Source organism: Equus quagga, chromosome 20, assembly GCF_021613505.1.
Source record: "Equus quagga isolate Etosha38 chromosome 20, UCLA_HA_Equagga_1.0, whole genome shotgun sequence".
NCBI lineage: Eukaryota > Metazoa > Chordata > Mammalia > Perissodactyla > Equidae > Equus > Equus quagga.
In genome coordinates this window covers 23,053,293-23,080,144 of record NC_060286.1, presented here as the reverse complement: position 1 = coordinate 23,080,144, position 26,852 = coordinate 23,053,293, and the positions used below count along the sequence as shown (strand labels likewise).

The window sequence follows — 26,852 nt, the reverse complement described above, 5'->3', positions numbered from 1 at the left end:
ACCCCTAAGTGTAGCCATTTCTCAGATGAATCCGGAGGTTAATGAAAATGACAGAATCCACTAGGGGAAGAGAGTGATTATTCATTTTTATGTCAGGACACAAATCTTTTGATGTTGTAAAGAGAGGATTTTGTTTGTTTTGTTTTACGTAAACTATTTCATCATCAAATATAGTCAAATCTCAAAAAACTCCCCAAAAACCTAGTAAGAGAATTAGTGTCAGGAATCAAGTATATATTTAATACATACTCCTTAAGTTTGCAAAGCATTTATTGAGCACCTATTATGTACACAAGGATGAACAGGACTAGAATCCTGTCTTTAAGGAACTTGTAGCGTGGCAGAGAGAACTGGATAGGAAAGCAAATTGTGACACTTAGACACTGTCCCTAGTATGAACGGCTTTTGTCATTCAATAGAGAGCAGAAATTTTATTTTTTATCTAATATAGAACTTGTGAAAAAATTTTTTCAAACACAATGCTAACACTCACCTCATAATTTTAAACTTAGTAATGATATGCTCTGTCTAAGCAAAGTCCATTGGAGATATCAAGGAATGAAGAGGCTCTGAGTTTATATTCTAAACTATCTTCCAATGTAATATTGATGGATGGAGTAGCCACTTTTTACAGTCCGAGAAAGCATGAAAGATCATAGTTGGAGTAAAATTGATGCTCATTCATCCCATGAGGATGTATTTCAGGCTTCATTTATAAACTGGCTTTAAGACAACTTCAGTCTCTGTTTTTTTCTAAATATTTGACTCTTTTTCTATCTACAGAGCTATGCTAGAAGGCATACCTCATTTGCTCTAATGTTTTTGGATGCTTGCCCAGTGGAAGATTTCAGCACACATCTCTCAAGGAGACATTGTCACCCCCGTAGCTCTGTCCACTTCTGTAGGCACTGTTCTGGGCTACAGCCTTTCTGTAAATCTCTAAATCCATTCTGAATGTATGGCTTTCAAACTTTCAGATCTTATTCTCTAGCCTTGAATTGTCTGTTGTATTCATTAATTACCTTTTTGTGGAAGAAAAAAAAAAGAAATCTCTCTCAATTTCCCTAAAGCCCCAGCCTTTTCTTAGGATTCACCAAGAAAAGCAATTATCTTTTTGTACGGTATTGATCTGTCTGGACATTGCCTCCCAGTGGATCATCCATTTAGTTGTAGAATTTAAAAATCCTCACAATGCCAATCTCTGTGTCACCACCTGAATTAATGTCCATTCCTCATCTGCTGACTCCCACCATTGGTCACTTTCTCTATCACATTGAGCTATCTCACACTGGCGTTTCACTCACGAAGGAAAATACTTTGGCGCTTATGTTGTGCATGTTTTTGGCATTTCTTCACTTAGCACCATTTAAGACCCCAAGCATTTAATAGTCAACAAATCTCCAAAACTGAAAGCATGCTCTTTGGGTGAAAACACATTAAAAAAACCCACATAAGATTAGTCAGTGAAGCCTGGTAGAATCTACTATGTCTCATTACTTTCCACACATGATTGATAAAACTGTGTCAGGAGTATCAGGCCATAAAAAGCCAGAGATAATCTTCTGAGACTTTAAGTAATTCACTATACCAACAAGATTCTTTGGAAGTTTCATTGGTAAGTATATTCTAGAAAATGATACATTACCACTAAAACTGAGTATCTTGCAAAATCACTTTGGAAAGAGAGACCACATTGAAGAATAGTGACCTATTGACAAATTCAGATTTTATTTTTCTTGACCTATGGATGCATAAAATTATGTTTAGGGTGATTTTTCTAGCTGATCAACTATTTTTCTCAATATCAACCTCAACCCAATATGAACATTAAACTGTAAGTTTAGTTGATTATTTTGAGCTTGGGTATACAGGGACTCAAGAACTGAGAATTCTGCATATTCTTTCTGAGTTGGTGAAGCCAATTTAACAAGTGCAAAAAAAGTGGTACCTTCCTGATGTGGGCTCTCTATTTCTATAGGTGTACTAAGAAGTTCCAGGAATTCCTCTATGAGAAGGGAGGGAGATGCTCCCTTATTATTGGTCTGGGTCACAGTTTTTATCATTTATAATTGCCTGCTGGTTATGTCTACCAGAAAATTGACTGTCTCCTGAAATAGACATATCCGTAATCTTAAAATGATATAAAAATGGTAAAAATTTGGCAGAAGCAATATTTAAAGGGAATAAGATTCTTCTTAGTGCTCAAATATACTCTCTGAATTTACTATTTACTTAGGAGAAAATAGATTTACCCTGTTCAAATTGTCTATTCTGTGGAAAATTTTGCCACTTGTGAGTCATGCTAATTCATGCCCCTCTCTACCTTTCTAAGGTCAGAAAAGCCATATTTTTACAGAAAATATTAATGCATCCTTTGGAACATTTTTAGGGTTCTGCTAGTGATGTATAATTCTCAAGATCTTCCCAAGTAAGCACCAGTGGTTTCCCAAAGCCCTGTGGCTTTCTCTCATTAGTAAAGGCGGGAACCATTCAGGCACATGAGTGGAAAAGCTGATTAAACAATCACTTTCCACTCTAGCCGCAAGTATGACTTGAGAGTGCTACGGAATAGAGGAATGTGGAGGCTGAATGATTCAAGAAGCAGACTGTGTAAGCGTTAGAAAATTCCAGGAAGGAGAAAGAACTTGGGCTGTGGCGCTAGGTACACCTGGATTTAAATCTTATCTCAACTGTTTGCAGGAGGCAGGAAACTTGGCAAGTCACTCACCTCTCTGAATTTTGGATCCTCAACTGGAATATAAGGATAATAGTTTCTACCTTTGAGATCCTTGAGAGGATTACAGGGAAAAACAAACAAGACAAAACAAAAGCAGATGCATACACTCGTGTACGTACACACCCTATACCACTCCTGCACTCAATGGATGTTTTATAAATAGTGGGCATTTGTATTAAGAAATAGTCACTCCATTTGAAGGATGTCTTTATTCTTATGAAGTATTAGAATTGGGTTTGTACCTCTCTTGGGGGTTTCTTGTGAAAGCATAATTATTAGATATTTGAGGGGGTGTCTAATTGAAGGGTCTCCTTCCCTCCCAGGTTAACTTTGACCTACACTCCAACAAGAGTGAATGTTGACGTTTGTGATTATCTACCTTATTCATGTAAAATGTAATAAAGAGGATATCTAAAAAGGGCTTCAGGAAAAAGGAACTCTAAAAGCAGTTCTTCATATTTATTCTTGGGCTATCCTTTGAGTAAAATGAGCCTTGTGTCTACAGAAGGTAGCTCAATACCATTGCAGATGCTAACTTATGTGGCCTACCTGTGCAACCTCTACAAAGGATTTTTGCTACTCAACCAGGAGAGATGTTTGGCTTGAGGCTTACTTGTTTGGACTGATATGCCATTGGCATCAATTCAGCAGCATAGGAAACACATTACATTGTACTCAGAGACCTACTTCTCTACCCAGTCCATAATCTAAGGCTACGAGCAGGTGCAAGAGCAGGAGAGGAGAAATGTAAGGCATAAACAGCACTGAAGCTGAAGACAATCCTCTGAAAGGAAAGCATATGCACACCTATAAAGAATATTATTCAATCCTGGTATAAGCACATTGGCCAATACAACCCAGCTTCTAAACTGGACAATCTTATTTAGCAACCCTGAATGTCTTATGCATTCTTTCCCATTATGCCCACCTTAATAAAATAATGAGGAACTTTTATGTGTCAGGCATAGTGTTGTGCATATTATCTATATGATCACGTTTAATTTCTATAACAGGTGTGGAAGGTATAGATTATAACCCTGAAATACAGATTGGGGAAGTGACAGGCCCCTGCTTAGGACACACCCAGGAGGAAAAGATAGAGCTAGTTGTTCTGATTCTCAGGTCAAGACATTGTTGAAAATATGCTTTGTTGACTTCTTTTGGTTATTCTAAATGTTTTACACTTTCTTCAAGTCTCAAAATCTCCCCTTGCTCCTGTTGCTTGCAGGAGATGACCTTAATAATTTTTCACTGGGAAGTTTAAGAATATCAGATGTGAACTTCCTTGACTCTCCCTCTCTTCTCAGAGTTTCTTTGCAATTATCCAATCCCAGCTGTCTTCTTTGCTCCATAGGAACGATACCCAAAACTAAATGCTCTACGTTGGTTTTTCTCTCAGCTTTTCCTGCCTTCTCCATTCCCAGCTTGGTCAATTTTATCTACCTCTTCTACCACACATTGTCGATCTCTACCTTTCTACTGGCCCTTTCCTTTCTACCTGAAAATATCCTTATATCCCCTTTAAATACACATACACACCCTTGTCTCCACCCCACTACCTTGACAAAGATGACCTTTGAGATGCAACTCCTTGAGATAAGTAGGGCATATATAGTCCCCATTTTCTCACATCAAAAAACTGATTGTCACAAGCTAAGTGATTCTTACTCAAAACATTATAGCTTTACGGTGGCAGAATTAAGAATAAAACTCAAGTCTTCTGCTCCCCAACCCTGAGCTCTTTTTCTCTATTTAATACCAATTACCAGTCAATGCCCATGGATGGCAATGTGAGATGGCCTCCTTCAGGTAAGGTGACCATAACAAGTTCCACTTTTCTTTTGTCTCTGGAGCATGGAGCCTGCTTCGTCCATGGAACAGAGCTGCCAGCCCTGGGTGCCAGGGCCCTGCTTATGATAAGTGACATATCTCTAATTATCGCATTCACCAGACATGGTACTCCATCCTCTCAGGTACAAAGGCCCATTAATAACCCTCCAGGGAAAGGAGGCAGCGTCCCAGATGCAGTCCTGTCACATGATCTGCTCTCTGATATGGAGTTCCCATAATCAGCGCTAACATGCCCTCTAATGTGTCACAACACTCATTGTTTCCCAGCCTCTCACAATATACAACCAGAAAGCAAACCCTCTTATCATTTAATAACACTCCCTAATACTGAAGGCTGGATAAAATGGCAACACTCCAAATGGGTGCAGAAAGCTAGTTATGTGAGGAAGCTATTAAAGTTGTAACACAGGCTCTCACACAGCTGAGAGTTCAGACAGATGAACAGACACCCCTTTTAACCCTACTGCTGCCACTATCCTCTGGCTGGGTAGACTTCTGGCAGCATAGAGCCCCCATGCACAGAGAGGAGATGCTTCAGGAGAATGAGAAGAAAAAGAAAACTATGGAGTCTGTGTTCCTGCTCCGCTAAAGGGGGTTTTGAGTTATTGTTTCCGTCTCGAAAGCAAATGCAATTTAATATGGAACACCAGGTTGGGAGTCTGTCCTGGGATTCAGGACTAATTTGGGCCATAAGCACACATAGAAGCCTCAGTGTACATGTTTGTAAAGTGGAAAGGAAAATGGTTTTCTCTGTTTAACATGTTATAAAATGAAATGCAATGCTATGGGGCAAAGCACTTTAAACTTTTAGGAAGAATTATTAATAAAAGGAAAATAATGACAACAGCTAACATTTAAAGGCCCTTTGGGTTGGGGCCAGGCAGTATGCTGAGGTTTTTCCAGGTGTCATCTCTTTAATGCTCACTTCAACCCATATGGAAATTTATTATCCTCAGTTTCAACAGATGAGGAAACTGAGGCATAGAGAAGTTATGTAACTTCCTAAAGTCACATAGTTATTAAGTGACACTAAGTAACAGAGTGGGGATTTGAACCCAGGAAGTCTGGCTCCAGACGCTGTGCTCTTGTTAAAGAGGTCTGCTATTAAATCAGAAGCTTTGCATTTTAAGTTGGAGAGAGAAACAGAAAGAAAGAGAGAAAGAACCTGTAAAGACAGCTGAATAGAAGGGAGCATGAGAGAGCAGAGTTCATTTAGGCAAACAATAGCTCACAGTTAAGACAACTTAGCGACTCATGCTCTCCTTTTCCATCATGCAGGAGCTCAGTCCCCGCTTTCCTCAAACTCCCGCTGAAACAGAACAACAGGTCTTCCATTATGCATTGTATTCTGAGAATTCCGAGGCTCGTGTTTCACTTCCAGCTTTCTCATTAAACTCTGCGACCCTAAGTAGGTAAGTCTCTGAGCCTCCATATCTTCATCTCTAAAATGAGTGTTTGAACAACATGTTCTCTTAGGTGCCCTCCAGCCTTTAACTGCTCATCCTGGGCTTCCTACTGGGAACTGCTGAGAATGGTGGTTCATTCTGTCAGCTTGGTGATCCCATCAGAGCAGTGGTCTCTAGAGTCGGGTGGGCATCCCCATGGGCTGCAAAGTTGGTTCACTGGGGTGATGGGGAAAATTTTTGGAACATCTATTTATATAATATTATCTTTTAAAAATTCTGATGTTTCTGTATTTTATAATACAAACAACGTATACTCTACATAATCTATATACATATTTATAAGGGCTGTATGGGTAAATCTTTTTTTTCCTAGTATGTGTGGGCAATCAAAAATGTTTGGACAACCTAATTAAAAAATGGGCAAAAGATCTGAACAGAGATTTCTCTAAAGAAGATAGACAGATGGCCAACAGGCACATAAACATGTTCGACATCACTAACTATCAGGGAAATGCAAATCAAAACTACAATGAGATATCATCTCACTCTGGTCAGAATGGCTATAATTAACAAGACAGGAAACAATAACCGTTGGAGAGAATGTGGAGAGAAGGGAATTCTTGTACACTGCTGGTGGGAGTGCAACCTGGTACAGCCACTATGGAAAACAGTGTGGAGATTCCTCAGAAAAATAAGAATAGATCCATCATATGATCCAGCTATTCCTCTGTTGGGTGTTTATCCAAAGAACTTTAAAACACTAATGCATAAAGATACATGCACTCCTATGTTCATCACAGCCTTATTCACAACAGCCAAGACTTGGAAGCAACATAAGTGCCCATCAAGGGATGAATGGATAAAGGAGATGTGGTATATATATACAACGGAATACTACTTAGCCATGAGCAATGATGAAATCTGGCCATTTGTGACAACATGGATGGACCTTGAGGGTATTATGCTAAGTGACATAAGTCAGAGGGAGAAAGTCAAATACCATATGATCTCACTCATAAGTAGAAGATAAAAACAATGACAAACACATAATAACAGAAATTGGATTGGTGGTTACCAGAGGGAAGGGGGGAGGGGGGAGGGTGAAAGAGATGATTAGGCTCATGCATGTGGTGACGGCTTGTAATTAGTCTTTGGGTGGAGAACATGATGTAATCTACACAGAATTCAAAATATATTACAATGTACCATCTGAAAGTTACATAATGTTATAATCCAATGTTACTGCAATAAAAAAATTTTTTAAAAAAGTTAGGAGACCATGGTACTAGAGAGCTAACTTGAGCCTTTGCTCTTTGCATCGCCCTCAAAGGCTACACCCAATGTGCCACGTTGATGACATGTTAACAACGCTAGCAGACGTGGTCTGGAGCTTAAAGCTAACACCAAGGTGGTTCAAGTTGCAATTTGATTTTTTCTTCCTAAAATTAAATGCTTAATAATGTTTCTGAATTTTAAACCACAGAGACAGGTATAATGTTATTAATAACAATAATAATATTAATAATAATATTGGTTTAAAAGCTTGTTTACTATAGGAAAAAAACCATCTTATTACACAACCATATTAGAAGTCTGAATTTTTAATGAAAATGTTACTCTAAAGGACAGGTTCATGCATCTACTGGAGACAAGGCATTCTCTCTCAGAAAAATCATTGTTTCCCCTTAAACTTCCAGGATTATTCTAACAATATGTTAAAATATATGGAAACACGTTGACACTGCCCTATTAGCTTTCACTACCATTTTGTCTGTTTATCTAAGTCACAAAATAGGTTAAGTTCAAGTTGAAGTGATCCCCTCGCTTGATTTCCCTTTCTAAAATTAGATACTCACAGTAATGCTTGGGATATGATGTGCTATTCTGACCTCTTTAGTTGGGGAAGAATATTGAAATATCAGAGAAGCTACAAAGATAGACTCCAAAAAAACAAAAAAAGGAAGGGTAAAAAGGCTAGAAGATAAAACATATGAGGAGAGGAGGTGAGAGCTACATTTATAAAGTCTGGAAAAGCAATGACTCCAGGGGTCTATAAATACCTTCAAGGTAACAATATAATTGAAGGGAAAGAATTATTCACAGTCTCAGAAGATGATATGACTGGAAGCAATGGCCTGAAGCAATGAAAAAGTTTAGGTAAAATTGTCAGGATGGGGGAATAAGAAATTCTTGACTATCTGAGGAATGGAACAAAGGAAGACTTGTAAGCATTTTTGTACAGACAGTCCAAAGCCCTTGATAAGAAACAAGGATTAATAATCATGTCCCTCAATAATGTGTCAACTTTCACTCTTGTCAGATTTCAGATCTCTCAGAAACACCCCTGAAAGGTGGCCCCCTTAAGAGAAGGCCAAATCATCAGAGATTTGTGTGAAGACTCTTAATTAGAGGAGAATGGTCAAGAAAACTTTGACACACCAATACTGTAAAATTATGAGTGAAAATATAATAAAATTTGCTATTTTATGTGTATTATATATAACATCATGTTTTAGGAATGATATCCAACTTTTCTCAGAAAAATTAATAAAATCTCCGTCTATAAATTACCATTCTGTGTTCAATATGGAGGTTCTTAAAAGAGCATAAATAAGTTGAACCCCTGAGTTAAAATTATTACATGTGTTAGACTACATCATAAATTATATATATGAAATATATGAACATGGGAGCCTCAAATATTTCTCAGTAGGCAAATATGTACCCTTAATACAGTAATGAAAAGTCAACTTCTAAGCTCTTCTGAACTAAGTATTAAAAATAGCCATGTCTATGAAAATGCTTGAGAGCACTGTTAACATATAACCTGCGAGAGTATGCCCCAAAACTGTTATCACAACTTCTGTGTGAGAGGGCTCGCAAAATCAAATGTCTGCAGGGATGGGGCGGGCAAAGAGCTGAATGAACAAGCAGAATGATACGTGTGACAGGGAGTGGGTAGAGATTAGGGTGAGGGAAAAGGGTTAAGTCCATAAAAATAGCAACTGCTCCTTGTTTCCAGCTCACCAATGCCACATAGGAACAGGACCCAGTGTAGCTGAACCTTCCAATTGTTTAAAGAGAAACTGGACATCTCAATTCATATATGAAATATCTGAATTTTAAAAATATGTTTTTGTATTGGACGAGGCCCAAGGGACACTAGCTGGGCACATTCTCTGAACCCTTCACACTGAAGACAAAGGAAACCCTGTTCTCTGAGATGAGGAACCAGGAACAGCACAACTGGAACCAAGTGGAAGAAGTGCGCTTGTTTATGTAGTATCGCCAAACACCAGGGAGAGAGAAGGAATAAAAGACTTTATTCTTGTCCTTTCATTCAATGAATTCAGGAAGGCAGGAGGTGCTGGAGAAACTGAAATAGCCCCATTTCAGTTTCCCTTATGAAGCTGCCCTGGACACACTCCGGAATCTAGGTGTGGTGACCTGGTTCGTGATGAGTGAGGAGGGCACAGCTGGCTCTGGCCTCGCTGGCAGTCATCAGGAAGAGCAGAACGTCCCCCTGACAGGGAATTAAATCTTCAGCTACACTAAAGACAGAAGCAAGCAGAACTGACTTCTTATGGATTCCCACAGCGATTTAGGGGGGGTTCCTTTCCAGAAGGTGCTGTGTGAAAAGCAGTGGCTAGGTCTCCCAAATCTAGCAATTCTACGTCCAAGTTTACAAGGTGGCTCTTGGTGGTTAGAAGTAGGGTTTGAGTTCACAGAACAGTGCTGTTCCGTTTAGGTTTTTTAAAACACACACACACACACTTTTCCTACTGTGTGACGTAAACTATTCTGTATCAACCCTGTGATCTTGGCCTCCACAGCATAGAGATGTCACTGCACACGCAAAACCTTCTGACCAGCTCATGTCACGTACAACCACGGGCACAGAATTTGATGTCAAGTCTCCCTATTTTGCACTATCGGTTGTTCTCTTGGAGAGAGACACGAGAACTCCTTCTGCATGCCTCAGAGAGAAGTTTGGTCTTCCTGCTAGGGTTGGGGTTCACACCACAGGAGAATCCGTTGTTGATATACTATTTTCACCAAGCACTCACTTTTAACAAAGAAGCAATTTGTGGAAATGCAGGGGGAAACTTTCCTCTCGTGCCTTCTATGTTCCTTCACATCGATTATATAAAGTGGCGTTTTTTGCTCTCTTTATTAAAAATTGATGGTAATTTATAAGGAGAGAGCTAATGGTAAGTTCCTAGTTCCTGAAGGGGATCTGTTATGATATGGGGAATATCCAATTTTGGATGAAACACATTTAACTGCCCTTTGGAGAATTATTGTAAAATAACATTCTTTGAATCTCTGCAAAGACTTAGCTCAAATAAAAGATCAAGATTTAGAGAAACGAAAAAGACTTCTCTGGTTTTCCCCAGAGCTGACTTACTGTGTCTGCGTTTCAGTCCAATGTTTGCATGTGTTTAACGCACACACAGCTTGAAGGAGGAAGCACAGACTCTGTGTTTTGCAGTGTTTGCGAGTGAATGAAAGGGAAACGTGGTTCCATTCTGTTTCCTGTAACATTCAGTTAAGCGAAGGGAAAAATCTAATTTGTATTGATACTCTCACCACAGGGGTGATTTTGTAAATGAGCAGGGTTAGGAGGGGAAGGCCTAAGTCATATGGAGACATGACAGTCTAGGCAGGCTTGGAAAATATGCTGGAAGTGGTGCCGTCTGTCTCCTGGGGAGGGTGGGTTTTCATTGGGTCGGTTTTGGTTTTTGTCTTTTTTTCCTGTTAGTACTGTTTGGATACTTCTAGCAATTTGCTGTCTGTGAAATATAGATGGATGTTCTGAAGGAATTCTGCACAATTACAAAATGAAACAATAGGAACGGCTATAGTCATTTCAAAGAAACTGAGGGTGATGATGTTATCCTTTTTTGTTTCATTTTGGTGCTGAAAACAAACTAGAGTGGTCGTTACGGTGGTCTCAGCAAAACCCCCAGCTGGTGAGACAGCCCTTTGCTTTTTTTTGATTGTAATGGTAAAAGAGGTTCATACGGAGATTTGGGAAACAGAGAAAGTACAAAGATGGAAGCAAAAGTTTGGTGGGGATTTGCCAATCTGTTAATAAGTTAATTAATTAAATATATATGACTGTGTTTTCACAAAGTTCTACAGCCCTCATGTCTTGACTGCTTGTACCCACTGAGGATTCCCTCACTAGAATGGAAGCTCCATGAGGACACGGAGTCTGTCTATCTTGTTCACTCTTGTATTTCCAGCTCCTAGAACTTATCTGACATGTAGTAGGAGCTGGTTGATCAAAAAGAATAAATCAATAGTTTTCCACTAAAGTAGGTTACTGATCTTTGCCTGTGTGGATAGTTTTAACCTGGGAATTCTATTCTTCCCTCCTGCCTCTCATATAAATTTTGTAATGTTATACTTCTTGCTGTATGCCCCTATATCTATTCTCAACTAACCCTCAGGGAGATTTTTGCCTTTTTTTAAAAGTGGCTGTGCTTTGTGGATAGTCAAAGACCCTCACCCACTGTGCATTCACAGCGCTCTGGGAAACCTGTTACACCAAACTCATTTTCTTCTTTCAAACTTTACTATTGAATTTAAGCTTTGCTGTTTAGCCATGCAACAAAATCAGCTCCAATATTGCTGATCTAAGAGCAAACATGAAAGCCTGCTAACCTGAGGAATTAGGCATCGAGTCAGGGGCAAATTGAATGGAACCTGCTCTCACTTCAAGAAATGTGATTTCCAGTGTAAAGGTCTACCTTTTATGTTTTCACTATTCTCCGCCACTAGACATTAGAAGCTAATAGCCCAGTGGGTGACAGCCTGGGGCTGCTGTGAAGGCAGTCATATTTGATTTCAAATTAGAAATACAGAAAATTAAATACTGACTGCAGAGAGACTAAATGTGTTTCTGTATTATATGGAGATCATTTAGGGTTTTCAAGTGAGGATATTTGAAGACTTCTAGTATGACACTATCACACACTGAAATATGAGAATGCATTTATCCAATAACCTCTGCTTGGACATACTACATTTGAAAGGACTTTTATTAAAATGTGGGAACAAAAGTTACCTCTTAACCTCTTGGGCCACCTTATATTGTGTGTGTGTGTGTGTGTGTGTGAGGAAGATTGGGCCTGAGCTAACATCCATTGTCAATCCTCCTCTTTTTGCTTGAGGCAGATTGTAGCTGAGCTAGCATCCATGCCAATCTTCTTCTATTTTATATGCGATGCCACCACAGCGTGACATGACAAGTGGTGCTAGATCCACACCCAGGATCTGAACTCATGAACCCTGGGCTGCCAAAACAGAGTGTGAGAACTTAACCAGTGAGCCACCAGGCCGGCCCCTTTGTCCACCATGTTGCATGCAAAACCTCACACTAATTTCCAAGCCCGTTTTGCACAGGGGTGCTTAGGAAAGTGGTTTAGGGGTAATTGAGTGCCTTAATGCTGTTGAGACAAAAAACAAATACAGGGAAGCAATCAAATGTAATGTGAAATGAAGAACTTTGAATCAAAAAAGAAAACGACTTAGTTCCAATTTTGTATTCTGCTTTAGCCAAAATACTGTGTTCCATCTTTCTGTTTCTGTTTACCATTCTTAACTGTGTATATTAAAAAAACAAAAGCCATATCATAGATCCTGCTGATTTCACCATATCCAGCCTCAAAATTGAAGAGGTAATTCTTTTTTTCCCCTTTATTTTACTGAGGTCATAACTTACAACATTGTGTAATTTCAGGCATACATTATTATATATCAGTTTCTGTGTAGACTGCATCATGATCACCGCCAATAGTCTAGTTTTTATCTGTTACCATACACATGTGCCCCTGTACTCCTTTCGCCCTTTCCCCACCCCCTTCCACTCTGGTAAACACCTATCTGTTTTCCTTATCGATGTGTTCGCTTGTTTCTTTATCTTCCACATATGAGTGAAATCACACAGTATTTGTCTTTCTCTGTCTGACTTATTTTGCTTAACATCATACCCTCAAAGACCATCCACATTGCTGAAAATGGCACAATTTTGTCTGGTAGTATATATATATATATACCACATCTTCTTTATCCATTCATCCATTGATGGGTACTTGGGTTGCTTCTACATCTTGGTTATTATGAATAATGCTGCAATGAACACAAGGGTACGTATGTCTTTTTTGAATTATAGATTTCATGTTCTTTTGATAAATACCCAGTAGTGGAATAGCTTGATCATATGGTATTTCTATTTTTAATTTTTTGAGAAATCTCCATTCTGTTTTCCACAGGGTCTGCACCAGTTTACATTACCACCAGCAGTGTATGAGGGCTCCCTTTTCTCCACATGCTCTCCAATATGTGTTATTTCTTGTCTTGTTAATTATAGCCTTGAATAGGTAATTCTCGAAAGGAGTATATATGACATTAGAATCAGACATACCAATATGTAGTCCTCTTTCTTCCCTTAACACTGTGAACAAACGGTTACTTAATCTTCTGTGTTTTAGTTTCTTAATCTGTAAAATACAGGTAATCCCACCAATTTAGTGTTGTGAGGACTAAATGAGCTGATATATACAAAATGACTAGCAAACTGCTTGGACAATAAATAAAACAGCAAATACAGAAGTGACTACAAAAAGATGCATGCCATTGGGGAAGAACATGAGTTTGTAGCCATGAAAAGTCAACCAGTGGAGTTCATTTCCCAAAGGGTTTAGTAACCTAAATATTGCAGTTCTCACTTAAGAAAGGGCTGAATGATTTTATGACTGTTAGTAACATTTGTGGCTATCCAAGCTATGATAATGATAAGGGTAATCAGATTCCATGCCTCACCGCACAAGGTGATCAATGGCAGCAGGGAATTTTTCCTTAGGGAACTGTAGTATGACCTTAAATCCAAACTGTCTCCCCCAAAGTGATGCTCTAAGAAGTGAGTTGCAAGGTCTGAGAGATGCACACCAGATAAAAACATCATTTGAGGACCACAAGAGGTCATGGGATCTGCAGTCCAGTCGTCCACATTTTGGCACTGATCTGCCATTTGCCTGATTGCTAACCCCCCTGTTGAAAACTATAACCAGTCTAACATCTCTTAGCTTTTCATTTCCAAGTCTCAAACCACAGGGCTTTTAGGCATCCAGAGCCCTGTTGGGTGGTGGGCATACCAGTATTATGGACATGACAATATTATTACAAAAACAATCTTACTTATTTTGTATCTCTTTCAGTGGTAACAGGGCACATTCACATGCATTCTCTTATTTGATCTTCCCTACAGTCCTATGAGGTTGGCAGCACAGGATCTATATATCCACTGGTACATGAGATAACTGCTGGTGGGTGGCTGAGCTAGAACTAGACCTTGAGTCTTCTGGCTCTGAGTTAGTAACACTCATGACAACTACCAAGGGAAGAAATGGAGAATTCCTAGTGAGGGGACCGGAATGACATAGAAGTCCGTACCTCTAGTCCTTATCTCTCATTTGAGTTCATCACACATTTCCTCTTGAAAACCTCTACAGATTGATTCTTGGATGCCTTATATGTTACAATATCAAAGCCAAACTCTGATCTCACTCTAAAATTAGTTTTTCTTATTTGTCTCTGTTTTGTTGTTGTTAATGAAATCACAACCTTCCAAGTCTACACTTTCCTTACTTCCCTCCTTTTCCCAATCAGCCAGCAATATCTCTTGATTCTCCCCCTCTGAAATATCCTTTTGTTTCATCCTCTTTACCTTCCTAATATCATCATCATAGAATAAATTCTTAAAGATGCTTTCCCTTGACCACTTAAACAATGACTTGTTATTTATTCTCCTTGAACCCATTGAAAAACATTCTTTCAACAAAGCCCAAATAATCTTCCTAAAAATTACACTTTGGGCATTTCATCTTCTCCTCAAAGATGTTCATGTCTTCTCACTTCTTCCAGAAGCAATCTATCAGCATGACATTCAAGTCTTCCCCACTACAGACCTAAACTACACAGAAAGACGGAATTTTTTAAAAACCTGAAAACACAGCTATTATTAGTTTAGCATCTACTGTGAACCAGACTCATTAACAACATATTCACATATGTTATTATAAATCTTCACACAGACTTGCAAGGTGGCATTATTATTATTACTATCTCCATTTTACAGAGCAGCCCAATAATTCATCTAAGGCCACAGAGCTGGTTAGAGGCAAAGTGAGATCTTGAATCACAGACCACTTGCCTTTAAAAGATGTGCTCTTTGTGTTAGTCCACACTCTCTGTCTTATCCCTCAAGCCGTTTATTCTGCTCAAACTGAACACCTCACTAATTTGAGATAGGCTGTATTTCCTCCCTTTGAAGCTATACTCATTCTAGTCTCTTCATCTGGCATGTCCCTTCTTCAGGTTCCACCAGTCAAAATCTGACCCACCCTGTCTGTCTACATTTCTTTAATCTCTCCAACCAGCAATATTCTTACCTTCTTTGGTATATAGCCCATGCTGCCTTAAACCAGAGTCATATGTACAATATTTACTTCCCTCCTTGATGTTAAATCTCTTCATATCTCCACCAACTCCAAATAAATTGCTATTCCATAAATATGTGTTGAATTAAAATGATCACCACTACACTTTCTACTTTGAAACTTTCATTAGGACTATAATGTAATTAAAAGTCAGAACTGGATTTCAATGCCTGCTTAGCCGTTTATTAGCAGTACTATCTTGGGAAAATTCTTTGGCATCATTAAACATTAGTTGCCTGATTTATAAAGTGAGGATATTAATAGTGACTACCTCATTGAGTTGTTGTGAGCTCACAATAAGATAATGTAAACAAACTCCTTACACAGCATCTGGTACCTGGTACTTTGTCAATCAATATTAGTGGTAAGTGATAGTAATGGTAGTAATATAAGATGATCTCTAAAGATACAGTCTTAACCAAATGTAGGAAATAATCATCTGTGCCATTAAATTACCTGTCATTTCATAAAAAATGGAGTAGAAAAATAAACTGAATAGAAGAGGTTAACTAAGGAGTCAAGAATAGAATATGAAACATAACTGCCAATCATCTCCTGTCATCCTGAGCACAAACTGACTTCAGGATGAAGGTTAGTCTGGTCGATCAACGGGGCTTATCTAAGTGTTTTTAAGTGATTCTGGTTTCCAAAGGTGTCTTCTCAGGCTGAGAAATGACAGTTCTGGCTGTCAGTACCATCTTTGAGGCTAATAGAGTTATACAGTTCCCTCTGCCATCTATCAGGGAAACACTAACAAGTGGAAACAGCAGCAGTGACAGCATCAGGATCTAAGCATATGATGCTATGGGGTAGGTGGCTAATGAATTCCTCTACCCGTCCTCCGAGCTTCCATGCCTTCTGAATGCAGCCAGGGATCTAAAATCCATCATCTATAGCTTCAGGGAGTCAGTAAAGTTATTTCTTGCCCTGCTGCACTGAACCATACCCCAGGAGTGATGACTAGTAACAGTGTAAGCGGTGGGTCAATGAGATAATTCTTCCAACCGACAGTGTTAAGGTAAGCTTGCCATTAGGTCACGTGAGCCTCAGCACTCCCTTGATGGTACCTAGAGTTTGCCTTGCTTTTGCACTTCAGATTCATGTCTAAAATGTCTCTGCTATTCAGAACTTGTTCATATATTTGATAACTGCGTTAATGTAGGATATATGCCACCAAGCTGGCTTTAAATCAGTAGCATCCTGACTCCTCCTTAGAATTTTATATTGCTTAAGTTGAAATCAGAGAGGTCTGATTAAAGTCTATTTGTTATTTCTGAAAATAAAATATATTGTTTTCTCTGACTTCCAAAAATGTTAATTGAATAAAAAGTACCGATAATATTTAAAGCTATGCATGACTGAAAGCTCACTATATGCCAGGAGCTATGTGAGAGTTTTACCTACAACATCTCATAATGTGCAGAAAACATAATTTCTCATATTTTAATTTCTGTGATCTTTCAAGTCTGTTAGCTCTATGTTGATTCCAGTATCCCCAAAATGTAATACTTTGCCTTGCAAAAAATGACACAATTTATGTTTAATGAATGATGCTCATGAGCTAAATTCTCGTAACCCTAATTTTTCTCAATTCATATTGTGGATGTGTTGAGGATTCTGAAACATGACTGTCATCAGTTAACAGTCAAGGGGTCACTGGTATAAGTGATAAATGAGAAAGATATGGCTATTTGACCTTTGCTCCTCATAATTGTCTACCAGCTATAAGATACTTTCTGCACACATTATCTACTTGATTTTTATGATTGCATTATTGTACATTTCACCTGCACACCAAATTTATCCTTCATTTTTCTTTCACATTTTGAGGAATCAAAATCTATGGAATGCTTTTATTTGGATATGTGCTTTTAGTTTTCCACTTGGCTTGGCAGCAGCAGCTACTCATCTCCTCTCAATCTGGCTGTAACATATTTTTTTGCCCATTTTAAAGAAGAGGAAGGTGAAGCTCAAAGCGGTGGAGTGACTTGCTGAAAGCCAAATAGCTCACTGGATGCTAACAGAAATGAGACTCAAATCCAAATCTTTTGATCACAAATTAAGTACATTTTCCACCATGGCATGCTGCCTTTCAAAACCAAGTGTGGAGTCAAAGCAAACAGAATTAGATAGAAATTCCTTGGGAATAACAGATCTGAGAAAAACACACACCAACTCCCATGCAGGTAGCCGCCTCTGGTCCAGTTTACATAAGCAGTCACTTCATCAAATCTCCATTTCCACTTCCTTCTCCCACCTTCTTCTCCAGCTCTGCTGGGATGGAACGGCTGAGCTGGAAGCTACAGAAAGGATCCCCAGCAGGCCCTCTCCACAGAAGTGGCTAATGATCTGGAAAAGCTCCTAAGCCCAGAAAACTCAAAGAGGGCTTTTTCACTGGGAACAAATAGCAGTGAAAGGAAATACAGAGCCAAGCTGTGGTGCGCAGCGCTCCGTGGGAAACAAAATTGCCTCTGTTGGACACCTTTGTTGTTTTCTTGTTCTTTCCCTCTTTACTGGCATTCCCAGTCTCAGAAACACCAACATTCCTCTGTACTCCTCAGCAGATTCCCCCAAACACAGCTCCTGAATCAAATCCAGTTCTGTTACAAGCCAAATCAGAGATGATTCTAAGCTAACAGCCACCTAACCTCACTGAGGACTAACCCAGCAGATGTTGATGGTTTGCTGTAAACATCCCACACAGAGACAGCTGAAAAGAAGCACCTAGGCCAACAATTTATAGATGCAATAGGTGTGAGGAATAGACCATTTATTATAATTCAGCTCTGCTCCCATCTATTCTCCAGGAGTCTCTTCCAATGCTATAAATTATGGAAAAACAATACTATATAAACCAAACTTAATAAATATCCAATTTCCCCAAAGATGGCACTGAGAGAATATTCTAGCATTTGGGGGATGGCTCAGTTTTCGGAAGGAGAACACTTTGCCCTTATGAAAAGGGGGTCAGTCTGGCCAGCAGTTATTTGTCTTCTCCCACCTTGTTTCATGCAAGTATCGACATTCTAAGTCTGAAGGGAGACAGTTGAGGAAGGTTGTAGATTCTTGTCAAATAAAACAGATGCCCTGACACATAAATTTTCACTGTTCCTGAAAGGCTCATAATTAAAAAATGAATTCAAGAGGATTTACTGTAAATTACACACAGGGAGAAAGAAATTAATAGGATGTCTTTTTTAAGCCCTGCATTAACTACATAAAGAGAAGCTAATTGTTGCCCAGTTCTCCTCGACCTTCTATTTTGTAAGTAGTGCAAGGCTGTCAAGGGTTTCATGATAGCAATACCAAGCACTTCTTGGTAATCTTTTCTCTGGTCCTATTAAATCTTTTCCCTACCGTATAAATGAAGGTGAGTGTAACATGCCATAGCTCCATAGAGTTTAGACGTGGGGTCAATAGGCACATGTCACTTGCAAGTAATAGCAGCTTCTCTCCAAATATTGAGCAGATTAATTCCTCAACAATAGATTTCAGTGGAGGAAATTTATATTTGAAGTAATAACTAAAAAACAACCCATCCGCCCTAAGATACCCTCCCTCCACAGAATTTCATTCCGCGCGCACACACACTACAACAAAGATCTTTTACCTTTGTCAAATACATCTATGTTCATCTATGATTTCATTAATATCATGATTAGTAATTGACACAGAAAATAGGGCATCACGGAAGTATGAACCAAAAGCAAAGAAATATAAGCTAATTTGAAGCAAACAATCTACATGATTTTGATCTCTTGGCCTTCTCTGATTTTTTTTTAATGTTCTAATTCCTGTCTTGTTCAGCACTTACTGTCAATGCCTATTCAACCACCACAAGAACCAGATGAGTGGCGGGACTTTAGGTTTAAAAGAAACCAGCAGAAGAAAGAAGAGCCTTTGTTCTTTTGGCCAGAACAACAGACAACCTGAGCAAATTGTTAAATAAGAAAAATTGTGCCTACAGCACCCACCCAACACTGTCTTGGTGTCCTTTCTCTGCACCAATTCTTCACCCTAGGGTACCAATGCCTTCCTTCTGACCAAGCTTTCTCCATATATTCCTGCCATTTCCCAAACTGTTGCATGTCCCCAAATTAGTCACTTCCTTTCTTCCCAACTCTCCAAACAAAACTCAAATCCTGTCAGAGATGCTGACCTTAGCCTGGTGTGAGAAGGATCATAATAAGACTCCTTTAAACTAATTAGTAAAGGAATCAAGGGCCTCCAGTGGAACATGAGTTTTAGAAGGTATCTATTTTCCTAAAAAGTTTTTAACATGTGGGGATTTCAGAACAACAAAGGAAAAGAAACAGGAAAGTTCACGTATGTGAGGAAGGATTGTGTACAGCCTAGGGCAGGTTTAAAAAACATGCAGCATCCATCCACAAAGCCCCATTTCTGCACAGGTGGCAGACATGGCTAGTGGAAGCCAGAACTCCTACCTGCTGGATTTGCCTGCTTCCTTCACGAAACTTCCCAATATAAAACTTGAAGTGAGAGAGTGAGAGCTGGCAGGCAAGATGGAGCCTCTTTGCCATTCCTGCTCTGGAGACTCCATGGTGGGCAGGTCTTCTAGAGTGGGTGCTCACATCGGGATCAGACTCTGTGGGATTCTTGGAAGAGCATTTTCTCTTCCTTCAAATTAGCTAACTTTGGGGTAAAAAGGGACTATTCCAATGATAGTGTTCCTGCTGCTCAAAACACTTCAGGAATTCCTAGAAATTGCTTTCACCGTCAGTTTATAAAACACAGTCTTAATCTCTCTCCCTCTCCCTCCTCTCTGTCTCTGTCTCTCTGTCTGTCTGTCTGTCTGTCTGTCTCTCTCTCTTTCACGCACACACTTGCTAATTTCAGGGTTTATACTTTGTTTTTGATCAACTTACTGACCACCAATCAGAAATAGCACCAAAGTATTTTTGGTTCTTTCCACAATTAACACCCACACTCAAAGAAGTTAGTTTGAGCACATCTCTAGGCATTTTCATCCTCTCTTCTCCGGGCCTACTTCTTCCTTTCTTCCCCTGTCCCTGGGATTTACCCTGCTATCATCTCCTCTTGTCTGCTGTCACTTTTTACTTCTTTCCCCAGTAGGTTTCTCTTCTCCCAGGCGAACTGCAAAGGAGAACGAAATCTTTTGCTTCCTGCCCAACCTTTTCCACTTTCATTAATGGCCCTTAATTTTTTTTTGCTTTTAGTAATTTTCTTTAGTGCAAGGAAACAAACTTCATTCAGTAAGCCAGTCCATATTTTACATATTGTAAAAGTCATACACAAGTATCTTAATAGGTATTTATGGTTTCCTTTTCCTGATGCATCTTTGTAAATGTTCAAAACAAGAGGCTGGCTTTGTCTTCAAGTCTTGATTTTCCACTTGGATTCCTTTATTCCTGAGTTTGATAAAGAAACTTCCCTCTTCAATGTAGACTTCAGAGATAATCCATTAGTGAATAAACAATGGTTTGGAATTATTAGACCAATGAAGTGGCCCCGTGCTCAAGAGGGCCACAGACATGTCAGGTGCATTCCAGAACAGTGTGGTTTATCCACACTGTAGGGTCCCTTTTTCTTTTCTCTAAAAAGATCAGATGGTATCATTTCCTAATCCAGGCTCTGAAGGACAATCTATTGGGATTTCCCATAATGTTTAAGCAATAGCAGCATCACTGGAACAAGTCCACAGTACCCAAGGGGGTGCTACACATTTTGATATAAAATTTCTTGTATTTTTGCTTTTAAAATGGAATGTTATGGTTCCTCCTAGAAGTTCCCAGGATCCTCATATCCATTTTATAAAAACACTGCCAATTTCAAGTAAACTGTCAGAAAATCAGAAAACGTTTCTCTTAAAAGTGGAGATGCTCCATAAAACACAAATGGGGAGAAATGGATAAACTGGTAGTACATTATCTGACTCGAAAAAGATGCTCATGGCTGCACCAAATCCTGTTTTTCTTATTAAGTCATGCTGAACCAAAAAAAAAAAGATAAATCACCATGAAAATGCAAGTGAGCTGGTAATAATAGCCTCGTTATAGCTGCCATGAAATAGTCATTAAGTTATACGCAGCATAAATCTCAGAGAGTTTTGTAAATTATGATGGTTCTTAGAGGCCAAATAAAGATAAACTGTGCTAACTATGGCTGCCTTTCTCTTTCTCCTTGACATGGCTTTTTAAAATGCTTGAGCTCAGGCTCATAGTACCATCTGGTTCCTGAAGCATCTGAGAAAGCATTACAGGTTCACAACTCTTCAAGACCCCCTCTTCCACATTTGGAAGTTGATCATTTCTAACCAGTCCTACCCTGCTCTCCTATTCTGGCTCACATTGAGGCCAAACAGGCTTCCAGCTCAGGCCTTATATTTCAAGCTGCTACTGTTTCCAAGGCATGTTGGAAGAGCAAGTGCTGGAGGTGTGCACTGCTTCCAGGGCTGAGCTGGGTGCTTGTGGTTCCAGCCAGACACCTCCAACTCCAGAGACCAGCAATGAACTCTCACCCTCTGTTTTCCTTGGTAGATGGGCACATCAGCAAATCTCGGATTCAAAGATTCCGAGTAAATGTTCCTCTTCCTCCTTTTTGGAGGTTGGTGGTAATCCCCAGTTGATCTTTCCTCTTAACTGCTTTTCCCCCCACTATTTAAACTGAATTCTTATTGCTCCAAATTAAATCCATTCTTTCTAGCCTTGTCATGACTAACTAATGAGAACAATCCCTCTCTTTGCTCTTGGTGGTTGCACTATGAGTACTTATGGATGAGAATCACATCCTTCTTCAGCCTACTTTCTTAACTGCAGACTGCAAAGGTGATAAAATGGGTTAATTGTTGCTATAAAAATGTTTTCTATCCTCACAACGAGGTAATTTTTTCCTCCAAATCATTTTAATTGCTTAGAATTGCACCGTGTTCTTAATGATCTGCAGTGACTAAAGGTGCTGTCCCATTGGGCTTATATATACAAGTAAAATGTTGGATATACAATACACATGAATACCCCAACTCTTGGTCATTGTGCTGTTTCCTTTTTGCCCCGCCCACTGTGACCTGAGTTTTTATCACCTTGTTCTTTACAGTTCTAGAGGAAGTTTGCAGCCTAGGGCAGAGGTCACCAAAGTACAGCCTGTAGCCTGTTTTCATAAACAAATTTTTATTGGAATACAGTCACACAAATTTTTTAAAAATGTATTGTCTATAGCTGCTTTCACATTACAATGGAAGACTTGAGTAACTCTGGCAGAGACTGTAAAACCCACAAAACCCAAAATATTTATTCTCTCACCTTTTACAGAAAAACTTTGCTGACCCTCAGCCTAGGAGATCATTAACATTCAAATTAGTGTTGCCACTTACACCACGTTAAGATGAACCATACCAGGGAAATCTCTTATTTACACCTAAATGCCTGTTAAATGTTTCATGACAGGCTAAACCATACAGGGAGGCTGGAAGGGAGGAATTTTAAATTTTTTATCCCAGAGGCACCTTATGGGCATCATTGTTTACAGCTGAAAGGTTAAATGAGGCTCAACACACAGACCACCCCTTGGATACAGCTCCAACACACTCAGGCAAGTTTTATATACATGTGCCCCTTTGCTGTGTATATCTAGAGTGTTCTACTGCATTTATCTGGCTCACCAACTCAGATTACCAGGAAGACAAGAGAATCCAGGCCAAGGCCCAGTACTCACTATGTGAAGCTGGAGGAAGTCGCCAAGGCCTGGAGCACTGTCGATGCGCACCAGGATGCCATCCTTCACAGTGGTGCTGAAGCCCACGGCAAGGCGGTCTGAGCGCGTGCTGGGCCTGTCATTGGCCGGCCAGGTGTAGAGGATGAGGCCTCCGCTTTTCCCAAAGATGTACGTAGCGCCAGCTGCGAAAGCAAGGAAAGAGGGAGCTATCATGGCACTGTATTGCACGTTGCCATCTGCAGGCACACCGTTGAGACTCTGCACAGACAGCTGCAGAGAGGAAGCAGCCCCCACACGCTGGTATTTGGTTACTGAGAAGGATGGTGTTCAGAGCCTCCAAAGGTGGCTGTCACCCCCAATTAAAGATGCAGGCAAAATAAATTAATAACAAAACAGATGTTAGCGAGAGACATTATTAACATCTTCAATTCCTGCTGCATAAGGGCAAAGGGCAATTAACACGCTGTGTCTGAGAGCTTTGGTCCATTGTAATGAACAACTTTTCTGTCTTCCTCAACAGCAGAATTAATTTTCCACCTTGGCTAGGATGGACACGAGTTCCCCCATCTCTTAGCTATCAGAATATTCTGGTCAGTGGAGTGGGGAGCAGTTCCTAGGATGCCTCACGAAAGTGAGCCTAATGTGGAAGTACAAAGCCATCATTCCTTTCACACTCGGACCTTCTACTACCCCCACAGAAAAGAAAGAAGACCAAGATATATGACAAAAACCATCTGCCTATTGCACTATTATGTTGCTATAAAAAGATGATAAAAATCAATTCCAAAGGCCTTTTAAAAATTAACTGCATTTTTTTTTTTTCCCTGGCGGTGGTGTTTATCTGGTATTGTATAATAGTTTCCATCCCTTTTCCAATCTAAATTTCAAAAGGAAGATATAGGAGACAGAGAAAAAAAATCTCAGTAGAATGAATTTTGAACATAACCAGAGGTGTTGTCAATTATGACTAGAGGATTTATCAGTGTTTTTACTACTTACTTGTGTTTTTCTTATTATTACTTATAAACCCAGGGGTTAGTAAGAATATATTAATTTAAAAATACTTAGAAAACCAACAGGAAGAAAAATAGAGAAAATATTTGCATCTTGTAAATTTAAAATGTGTATTTTTAAAAACAAGTTTTTAAATCTGAATTTGGGAAAAAGCATTCAGATTTGGTAGCAAGAACAGACTACATCATTATAGTTCCTATGGTTATATGCATGTTGCTCATAGAGAGTACTTCCATATGTTACTCATCTCGAATTTCAAAGAATATTTGGCACCAGATTTTCTTGTGTGTTTCCCATGGAATGTAGTCCAATCCTTGAAACTATTTTAAAGTAACATTAGGGAAGTATTCAGATATATTTAGCATTTACTAAAAGTCTCAAGCACTGATCCACATTTAGTTTACAGAGAATATTGGGTTGAATTATGATGTCTGAAGAAAAAATGAGTTATGCAGCTTGTTTAGAAATAATAAAGTAAACTGCTATGAGGCTAGAATTAGGAGTATATGTCATATGTCATCCTTTTTTCAAGCACTAAGCCACATTATATTCTGAGGCACAGAGAATCTAATTTGTCCTCTTTGAAAGGTCACTATCCTGGTTGCTCCAATATGCTCAGTTTGTATATTACATGTAGCATAACATTATTTTCCTTTTATGAATTTCTCAATCCTTAGGGTATGGTGTCTGAAAAGCCTTCCACACTCACCTGGAGAATTTGGGATTGTGGTATAGAAAGTTTATGATTAATTCTCTACACAAAACAATGTTTGCTCCTCACTATCCACAAACACCCTCAAAGCTTCTTAAAATTAGAAATGTGGATATAAAGATTTACCCTTGATATCTCTCCATCTGTGAAGAATTTAAATAATTCCCTTTCTGTAGATGATTACAAATGTCATCACCACTCCTTTATTCTTTATTTGGAAAACTGAAGGTTACTCAGTGATTAATGTATAGAATCCCCAAAAATGCAAATCAACCTGTGACATTTTGTGGTAATTTATAAAATATTACCCTATTCTATCCTAAATATATAGTGTATCCTGCTACAGAGATAAATACATACTCTATCAGGAAATAATTTTGTCACTACAAGAAGAACAAGTCAAAAATGGATAAGAACACGCATGCATGGTGCTTTACAGTTTGTAAAGCCTTTTCAAATTCATTAGCTGGATCTTCATAATAGCTCTATAGAATATTTCATTTGTTAACACTGTTTTGAAGCAGAGACCCAAATATCTGACTTACATAAATGGCACTTCCTTTAAGGCCCCAGCCTAACCTTCCTGCCTCCAAAAGTTTGTCTTCACCATATACCAATCATAGCTTAATAGAGTTATACAATAAACAATGCAAGAAAACTACACCTATGATCTAAAGTTGACTGTACTTAATTCTTTTCACATCTTCTCATAAGACCAAAGCAGATGAAAACATAGCCATAGCCCCCAAATTTGACATGTTTTCAAAAACCAGTCTGGCTTCTCATCATACAATTAACTTTACACCCTTCTACTCTGCTTACATTTTTCACTCACTGCCCTTTTCTGTAATTCTCAATATAAAGGATATAAAGAGGAGGAACATTTTAGAAGATAAATACACAGTTTCTTATACGTAGTGGTCAGAGGCCACCACGGACTCAGGTTTTAAATAAACAAAGCACAAAACCTCACTATGACAATATTAGGGTAAGTAAATATAAAATCTGATTTAAAAAATTATTTTTATTGCCTCTATTGTTCTGAACTTAGGATGTCACTATGTTAGATAATTCTAACTTTGTAGGTGAAAAGGGCATAAAAGGTAAAAAGTCTTTAGCATATGGCTTATTCTGCTATCTAGAAAGAAGTACTAAAATATATATTATTGGTACTGAATTTACTAGTAAGAGTGAATAATGACCCTGAATGCTTCCACAGTCCAATGTTGGTTTTAAAGGAAGTTAATTAATAGTTACAACCTTCTACTCTGATAAGCTGTTATATTTTTGCTCTTTAGTTAGCTTTGCAATCTTGCATGGTTTTGAAAGACAAATACATACTTTCTATTAATTTTAATATAAAATGCCTACAGCCCCAGAGGGAACGTGGAATTATTTTGCTTTACATTTTCAGATTGAAAAGTTAATTGTGTTATTTTTAAATGTTGATTACAAAGCAACTTTTGGGGAAGGTCCCAGGAACTATAAGAATCCTTCTTAATCCATTAGAGATTTTCATTTCTGAGCCATGCAATGCCACATCACACGCTTTCTCCCCCGAGCCTGGTAGTTGTGATTGCTGGTTTCTCACTGTGCTCACTATGCTGCTGCTAAGATGATACTACATTTATTAATAATTAGAACCACGTAAATTTCCTGCTTGCTAGCAAAAAATGATCAATTTAACCGAAGGAAAAATTGCTATGGTATCATTTTGGCCATTTAACATTGCAGGATTTGAAGGTTGCAAGCAGCTGAGGTTGCTTTGCTGAGATCCAACAAACAAGGTATTTCAGGACTGAAATCTCCACAGTGTCACCACTAACCAAGATAAAGTGGACATACTCCATCTTCAAATACTCAACAAGTATAACAGGTTATTTAACATACTGTTTGTTTTGTCTCAATAGCACCAAAAATGGGTTTGGCTTATT

The 26,852-nt window shown here is 38.8% G+C and overlaps 1 protein-coding gene across 1 annotated transcript in view; it reads right to left on the bottom strand.

Moving 5' to 3' along the window:
- Positions 1-26,852, bottom strand: part of NRXN3 (neurexin 3) — a 1,439,365-nt gene that overhangs the window by 316,611 nt on the left and 1,095,902 nt on the right. Inside the window, exon 16 of the mRNA XM_046647541.1 lies at positions 23,193-23,374. Coding sequence (XP_046503497.1) covers positions 23,193-23,374 — 182 coding nt within the window. The remainder of the gene's footprint in view (positions 1-23,192; positions 23,375-26,852) is intronic.